Source organism: Pygoscelis adeliae, unplaced genomic scaffold, assembly GCF_000699105.1.
Source record: "Pygoscelis adeliae isolate BGI_AS28 unplaced genomic scaffold, ASM69910v1 Scaffold114, whole genome shotgun sequence".
In the NCBI taxonomy this organism is placed as follows: Eukaryota; Metazoa; Chordata; class Aves; order Sphenisciformes; family Spheniscidae; genus Pygoscelis; species Pygoscelis adeliae.
Window position 1 is genome coordinate 4,186,966 of NW_008824587.1, and position 8,746 is coordinate 4,195,711.

Consider the following 8,746-nt stretch of genomic DNA (forward strand, 5'->3'; position numbering starts at 1 on the left):
TTTTGGCACAGCACCTTGATTGATAGAAATCTTATTGACTACTTTGTTCCCTTCCTGCCTCTGGAATACAAACATGTGAAAATGTGTGTCAGGGTTGAGATTGAATCACGTGGCTATGCTGTGGATGAAGACATTTTAACCAGAATAGCCGACGAAATGACCTACTTCCCCAGAGAGGAGAGAATTTATTCAGATAAAGGATGTAAAACTGTGGATGCAAAGCTGGATTATTACTATGACTTCTAATGCTTTATTGCCACAACCTGCAAAGAAGCAAATTTAACTTAATCACAAAGTGGAGAACCCAGGACATTTCATTTTTAAGCACTTTTTAAAGAAAGGAACATTATTTTTTAACTGGTGTGTAAACAAGCGGCAGTGCCTCTGCATTTTTATTCTGTCACTGGTCACGGCTCCCAAGTACTTCAGCCTTGTGTTGTCAAGGTAAGAACGAACTGCGTTGTGAGTGCGGGGGTCTGTGTCTGACAGTGCTGAAGACTCCTCGGATCGTGTGTCAATCGTTGGAACCATTTGGTGGACTGTTGGCATGTATGGAAGGACTGAGACTATGACCTAATTTTAATTGGATTTTGGTTTGATGTGGATGATCTCTAGACAATACTGAGAATTTTAATCAAAGTTCCTATGTCTGTGACAGCCTTCATTGGGCTTGTGTGGGGAATATTCCTATAACTGCATTAAAAGTAGGATATGTGTCTTTTCTCCTTGAACAGCTTGGCTCCAGTAAAGATAAGGGGAGATTCTGTAACAACAACAACAAAAAAAAAAAATCCAGTGTTCTATCCAACATCACACAGTACCATTTTCTTTCTCACAACAGTGGTATAATTTGGTCTTCTGCCTGTCAAACTAAGAATATGGAACTGTTTGGTGTGAATAGTGTTCAGAGGGCGGACTTAATATTACAAGGAAGTGAGTTAAAATCCTTGACTGCCACATCAGTGTAGCTGGTTCCCATTTTTGGTTATTTTTTTAATGTATAAAGTTGCCCACAGCATGCTCTCCCAGGAGGGAGAAAAGTGTGCTTTCTGACTGGTGAGTCAGCTTCATCGAAAGGGTGTGACTTAATGGGAAACATGTACAGGTTAACTTTTACACCAAGGAAATGGAAAAGAGGTTTCTCCTCTTCACCTATATGTAGAATTCAGGGGCCAGCTTGCAGGGTTTTCCTTTTTTCATCTTCTTGCTATACTGTATGCCTTTGAGGCAGGGATGAAGACACTTCCAAAGGCATTTGAAAAAAACCAATGTGCAATGTGTGAACTGAAGTTACTGTGAAGAGTGTCAGACTTGTTTCTGAATGTGAGCACTGCAGAGGCTTTTTTTTCACTCCAGTTTCTAGTAAGAATAAACTTTTCTCATTGGAAATGTATTTCTTAGCTACCTTCTGATGTTCTTTGCACTGAGTGATTTGACTTACTACTTGTTAAGGAAGAGCATACTATGTTTCTGGCTGAAGTGTTCAGCTGTGCTTGAATACGGGTATCTCCCTTCTTGAGTTCAAAGGGAATAGATACGAGGAGGAGATGTGACTCTCTGCTACCTGGTGAAAGGGAAACAAATGAAGTTTGGAGTGGAAACTGCACTTCCAGACCATCGGCACTAATTGCACTCGCACAGTTTTTGTAGAGGCAGACTTTCTAGATGTGTATGTGCTCAACAGTATCATAAGGATGAACTTGTCTTCTAGAGACTGGTTAAAACCCCTGCTTCTCGTCGCCTCTTCCCGCTGTGGTACCGCTGACTGAACACCCTGCAGGCTCTGATTGAAGCCACCCACGTTTTCAGTGGCAGCATCTTGAAGTTTTCACTACGAGGGGGGGGGGGAGGGCCAGTAAGATTTCAGCTGTCCAGTTCTGCTCTGAAGTTGTGTAATATATGAATTATCAGTCCTAGTATTTGTCAGCAAATGAGTGCTTTGAACTCAGGTATTTACCTGTTTCTTTGACCTCCTGATGATAACAAATGACTGGCTAATGGAAAAAAGCAGACGTGAAAACAATGAACTCTTACTACTGTCTGATACCTTCTCATCAAAAGAAACAGTTCAACCAAGCAGTACTGTGGCTCTTCCAGCATTAAATACGCTCTTAGTTCTGCTTTGTGTGCCATTGCAGCATCAATACTGGCATTTGACATACGTTGGTAGCAAGTATTTCATTATATTGTGGTCCTAGATGGCTTAGGGTAGACAGAAGCTTCCTCGGGAGGATGTAGAAATGATGTCCAAAGGGTGGAGACTGCCTCTGTTCAACTCTTCTTTTCTTGAAAACAGCAGACCTGGCTAGGAGCATCTCCATCTGAGTAAAAGAAATATGCGTGCCTGAAATCACTGCCAGATTTGATCCTTCTGATCCTGTCGTTATTCCTCCCCTTTAGACTGTATGGTTTCAAAGCTGAGGTCCTCACTCTCTTTCTTGCTGTGACTGGGTAACTTTGGCCATTATTCTTTTTAATAGGCCACTTCAAACTGGATCAGACAACTTAAAGGAAAATGTCAAACGGGGAAAGGTCTGATCCCTACAGAAACAGTGCACTGGCCAGGTGAGAGTAGCTGAGCAGTTGCTGAGACTGAATTTTGTTCTTGCCAAACTCTAGTACAAGCAACCGGTGCTTTAATTCAACCTTCTTCTGCAGGGAACATTCCAAAACCTCATGCTGTGCTCATAAAATCGGAGGCTATGCTTAAAATACAGTGATGTATTAAATGCTGCTTTTGATAGAAAGAGGCAGCCTGGCCCTAGAGCTTCATCTGCCTGATGCCCTGGGCCAAACAGCCAAGCTGTCGTGTGTGCAGAGCAGCGCAGGCACAGTGCAAAGTCCTGATGAACGAGACAGCTTACGCTTCCCATGTATGCTCTGTCATGAGTTTCCTTGTGCATCGTTACAGCACAACACATGGTTCACAACAGCATGAACAACTGTTCAGTGAGGTGTGAGCTGTTGCCAACAGCTGTACCTCACTTGAATTAGGCTGTTTGTTTTTTTTTTACACACGGGCTTTTTTTCAGTACTGGAGAGGCTGCAGAGGTTCTGGCCCACAGAGATACCATGAAAGCCCGTAGTCCTATCATGGCTTTGCCAGCTAGAGGAGAGGTGAAGAGCCGCCTTGAATGACAGCTTTCCAGACACAGCACAGAGAGGAGGAATAGTTAAACAAGCTACCTGAGGCTTATTTGTCCTGCAGTGCCTGGCAGTATGGTAGGAGAGACCTGTTAATAACTATGAAGCAGAGGCAGGGACTTTAAGGCTTTTTCATAGGTGTTTGTTTCTACTGAGCTGTATTTAACTGCTGAATGCCTTACTGTGCTGTTGGATGACTCAACATGTTTTAATATCAACAGGCTACTTAATCTGCTTATCTACTGTTATAAACAATTTTTTAAGAATAAAGGAAGCTTAACAGAAAGCTGCAGTGCAGCTGGTTGAAAACTGCATAAACTAGTACTTTCCTATAGCTGAAAATTATTAAGCCAAGGGAGAAGAGTGACTTAAGATTTATTCCAACTGCAGTACAGTAGTAATAGTGTTTTGAAATTGCACAAGTATTTTGTATTTGGAGTAACTGAAACTGGATACAGCATTTACACCTCTGAATGTCAGTTAATAGGCAAAACATACATGAAAAGCTACAGTCCAATGTCCCAAGGTTAATGGCTAGCTAGTGTTTGGCTCTGGAGATTGCATCAGCATGAACAGTTTGCCAACATTTGACAAATTCCACATGGGGTTGTAAAAGGCAATTGACATTTTTAATTTAGAACTTAACATAAATGCTAAGCTCTCTATTGTAATCTGAATTAACATAATAGTGTTGAGACCTATAAGTTTTGCATCACATCTTAAAGCAAGTTTAAGTACAAATGAGGGAGTAGATGCTGCAGCACAAAAATAGCCCAATCCCTCGTAACAGTTTAAAAAACCCACTACAGTCAACAAAGTGATAGGCACTTCTGTCTTGCACTACAGTATTTGAGCAATGATGGATGGTGATGGATGACGAAAGAGGTAAAGCTTGCAACAGAGTTTTAAACCCCAGCCTTACCAAGTGGGTGAAGGTTAAATCATCTTTCCCAGCTTCCTAACTCATCACTCACCCTTCCACACAGACATTCTTTAACATTAAAAGCTACTATAAAAGCTACTATACTTATCTAGTGAGGTACACGGTTGTTGATTGCTCCCATTCCCCATATTCCCTTCCCTGTGGCTCTCTAGGAAAAGCTTTGTATTGCTGTTGCTTATACTTCAGTATAAAAATACACTATTAAAAATAACTTCTGCCATGAAAGTGTCTTTCAAGCAACGCGAGAGTGGCATTACCCACTCCTAGGCTATTGGGTGCAGCCGGGAGGGACTACTAAAGATCCTGCAGACTTCAGGCCCAGGAGCCCGCATGCAGATTAACCTGACAAGCTGCAAGAGTCAAATCCTCATGAGAGATTTTTCTGATTAAGAACAGGAGACTGGCCTAGTATGTTGTAACAGTCAGATCCCTCAGATGGGTCACTCCGCTTAGGAAGACCTGGAATTACCACACAAATTCACTTAGCCCCCTTAGTTAGAAGAATGTAAAGTTTCTTTTACAATTTGTTTTTCCCCAAAGAAGCAGAGGGGCGAGCAGTTATTCCCCACACACCCCCCCCTTTCTCTACTACTTAGTGACAGATTTCCCTGAGCTCATCATGACTTCCCATATTACTGTAGCAGGAGATGTGATACGATGCCACAGTTTATGTATAAACTATAATCACCCCTTCTGTCCCTGAATAGCTGGCGCTCGTCTGTAGAAGCCGCAACAGCATCAATCCGCTGTGAAGGACAGGATGCCTTCCACCATACCATCTTCTTACCGCAACGCATCAGGGTATTCACCCTCGTAGACACTATCATAGTCTTGAACACACCACACATCCCTTCGTTTCACTAGCCCATTTTCATGGTTTAACCTCAGCTGGCAACCTCCCAGCTCCTTGTGCACCCCCAGCCTTCTCAGTCGGGAGAGCACGGGAAGCTGGAAAGTCCTTGCCTAGTGTAAGCACTGCTCAGCAACAACTAAAACATGGGTGTGTTATCAACATTGTTCTCATCCTAAATCCAAAACACAGCACTGTACCAGCTACTAGGAGGAAAATTAACTCTATCCCAGCCGAAACCAGGACACCCACGAACAAGACCGTGTACAAGGGACTATGACTGCCAGGAAGAATTCCTCTGTTCTCCTTTGCTCTAGTCTCGTTTTTGTGGGAAGAGGAATTAAATACTTAATAATCCCAGCACTTGGAAGAATAAAGCAGGAGAGGCTGTATCCAGTGCTATGTATGTGACACACTCAGAAATTCTCTATAGGTTAAAAGAAAAATAAAGCAGACAACATTTGGATACCAGCCATTTCAGAGATGAACAGTGAGAAGTTAAAAAAAAAAAAAGTTAAAAAGCCCACAGAGCTCACTCCGGTATTTTCACCACACTCCCTGCAACGGTAAAAAAGCTTAAGTGCAAATACACAGATTTCCAAAAGGTCTGAAAGTGCTTTGAAGACCTGAATGGTAATTAACCCTTGGCTTTTGTATCCTTCATCGCAGTGTCTTCGTGAATATCCAGCTTGGCCTGTACAGTCTTGCAGCCTTTATCAGAGTAGATTTTCTCCTCTTTTGGGAAGAACGTCATCTCATCAACCACTGCTTGAACAACCTCCTCATCGACAGCATAGCCACGGGCTATCATTTCAGCCCTGACGCACATCTTCACATGCTTCTGTTCCAGGGGCAGGAAGGGGATAAAGTAGTCAATGAGGTTCTTCTCGATGAGGCTGCTGTGCCACAGTCCACCTGGAGGAGTTGGGGGAAAGGGAAAAGCAGGGCAGCGTCAAGAGATGAACCCTGTGTTAGGAAGTAAAAGGAATTTCCCATTTTCTCAGGAAAGTGACTCACTATTCTTGTTATTGAAGACTCCTACAGATAGCGTGGGCTCCAGGTCTTTCAGCTGAATCTCTTCCCTGTGTTTTCCACTTGTCCAGAAGTCAAGAGCTGCTCTATTAATTAAGTCACCACCTGCATTGCTGTTCATAAAAGAAAAATGTACAGGGGTGAGTACAGACACAAAGGAACCAGAATTTCTTTTTTAGCCGGTTACACGTATTGCTGATCTTCCTGATGTCAAACAAATCACCGAAACAGAAACCTGTAAGCCAAAATTTAGGGAAAGTCTCCAGTTCTTTAAATAGCCATCACTGTGTGCTGGGTTGACCTCGGCCAGCAGCCAAGTACCTACACAGCTGCTGGCTTACTCCCTCCCGCCTCAGCAGGATGGAATGAGAAAATAGGGAGAACAAAAGTGAGACGACTTGTGGGTCAAGATAAAGACAGTTTAATAGGTAATGAAAAGAGGAGAAAAAAAACCCAAGGAAGGCTAAGGAAATCACTCACCACCCCCACAGTCAGACCAACGCCCAGGCAGTCTCCAAAGAACCATCACCTTGGAAGCTGAACCCCCGCACTTCTTTCTCTACCCCAGTTTTTATTGCTGAGCATGACACTACATGGTATTGAATATTCCCCTGGCCAGTTGGGGTCGGCTGTCCCAGCTGTGTCCCCTCCCATCCTCTTGCCGACCCCAGCCTGCTCGCTGAGGGCAGCATGGGAAAAAGAGAAAGCCTTGAGGCTTTGCGAGCACCGTCCACAAACAGCCCAAACATTCGTGTGTTATCAACACTGTTTTAGCCACAAATCCAAAACACAGCACCAAACCAGCTGCTGTGAAGACAATCAAGTCCATCCCAGCCAGACCCAGTACACGGTGCCCCCATCCCAGAGAACTTCCCCAAAATGTGAACTCTCACACGATCTGTGCTCTGGGCCAGGCTCGCGAGCTCAGCACGCTGCAGTGGTCTGCTGCACGGCACCAGGCCCGCTCCACTGCACCCACAGGCCACGCAAGAGCTCATAGTGCTCCCCTGTGTCTTTACAGAGGGTCTTCACTCCAGAGCGGGTCTTTTGCTGGTCTTTGAATGAGGTCCCATAGGAACATCATTATCATCATAAACACAGATTTACCTCAGTATCGCAAAATGACTGAAATAGGTGCTGCAGACCTGAGGAAGATGAAGATGGCTTTTGTGTAGGACACCCCATCAACCTGCTCGTAATAGTCTAAGAACGGCTTGATGGCATCAATGAGACCTGGGTGCATTTTGTCCATCTCATCAAAAATGAAGACGGAGTGGGGACAGGCGCTGACGTTGCCCCGAATCCAGTTCTGCAGTTGGTCCTGGAACAAGAGGTTGGAAAACACTGAAAAACTAGGTCTCTTGGGGATGTACTCAAAAATATTTGTACGTGACAGCCTCTAGGGACACCCTTTCAAACGTCAGCATCACACACTCACTGGTTAAAAAAGAGAGGACCATAAACACTGTGACTGAGCCCTTTAACATGTGGCACCAAATTTAAAGGTGAATTCTTCTCCTACGCACAGATAAGAGACTTTCTCATTATTTCTGCTTAGTGTATGGATAAGGCACGACAACCAGGCCGAGATGGGAAGTCTTGGAGAAGAGAAAGCTTCGTTTGTTTTAAAAAAAAATTAAAAATCAGTGTGTCCTCTTTCATACAGAAACCAGATCTATCAGAACATCAGTTTTGGGTACCTTCAAACATTAAAACATGAAGATCAGAATTCTGCAACGTCAAGGAATGAAGTCACTTGAAAAATCTCTCATGCAGGCTACACTTTCTCATTGCATAGTGCATGGTGGGTTGGCCTGGCCAGCAGCCGAGCACCCCAGCAGGATGGGGGAAGAGAGGACAAAGAATAAAAGTGAGAAAATTAATGGGTCAAGATAAAGACAGTTTGATAGGTGATGGAAAGAGGAAAAAACCAAGCAAAGGGAATCACTCACCCCCCTGACACATGCAGACCAATGCCCAGCCAGTGTTAGAGCAACAGCCACCTTGGAAGCCAACACCCCCCACTTTTTCCTTCTTCTACCCCAGTTTTTATTGCAGAGCATGACAGCATATGGTACGGAATATCCCTGTGGCCGACTGGGGTCAGCTGTCCCAGCTGCGTCCCCTCCCAATCTCTTGCCCACCCCGGCCTGTTTGCTGTGAGTGAGGGAAAAAAAAGCAAGTTTTGAGGCTGTGCGAGCACTGTTCAGTAACAGCCAAAACACCGGTGCGTCATCAACACTGTTTTAGCCACAAATGCAAAACACGGCACCGAAGGCACTGCTATGGAGAAAGTTACCTCCATCCCAGCCAACCAGTAAGCACAGTTTTAACGACGGGATTCTTTCCTAACAGCAAGCACTGCAGGAATCAGTAGATGGCATCAGCGAGAGGACAGACCTCGGAAATCACTTTCACCTTCGATTTCTCGGAGTTTTGGTGCCTTTCTTTTTCACTTCGTGAATGCGTTTCCCCCTCCACCCCTCCTGAGCACCAACTTTGGAGGCACCCAGCTGCCCGCCTCCAGCTGTCAGGTATCTGGGGGCACGTGCAGCACAAACAGCCAACCCCCCCCCCGCACTAGGGGGTTTAGGAAGTCGGGGTAACTGGGTTACCTTGTGTCCCCCCTCACCTTGTAGAGCTTCAGTTCGTCGTCGTGGGGGAAGTGCAGGGTGGGCAGGAAGAGATGGACGAACTTGCTGCGCAGGCCGGCGGGGTGGACGTGCTCCGCCAGGATCTGGCTGAGGAAGTTCTTGCCGGTGCCGGCCCAGCCGTGG

The 8,746-nt window shown here is 44.9% G+C and overlaps 2 protein-coding genes across 2 annotated transcripts in view; one reads left to right on the plus strand and one right to left on the minus strand.

Annotated features, from left to right (window-relative positions):
- The window catches only part of LOC103915376 (torsin-1A-like), a 5,743-nt gene extending 4,379 nt beyond the window's left edge, over positions 1-1,364 (plus strand). Inside the window, exon 5 of the mRNA XM_009322188.1 lies at positions 1-1,364. This exon is cut by the window's left edge and continues 3 nt beyond it. Coding sequence (XP_009320463.1) covers positions 1-246 — 246 coding nt within the window. The 3' untranslated portion in view covers positions 247-1,364.
- A 3,754-nt stretch (positions 1,365-5,118) lies between these two features.
- On the minus strand, positions 5,119-8,745 carry TOR1B (torsin family 1, member B (torsin B); the record flags this gene model as incomplete). Its single annotated transcript, XM_009322189.1, has 4 exons — positions 5,119-5,852; positions 5,955-6,082; positions 7,115-7,290; positions 8,602-8,745. Coding segments are annotated over 4 exons (726 nt in total), but the record flags the coding sequence as incomplete, so codon positions are not given.
- Position 8,746: the final 1 nt, after the last annotated feature.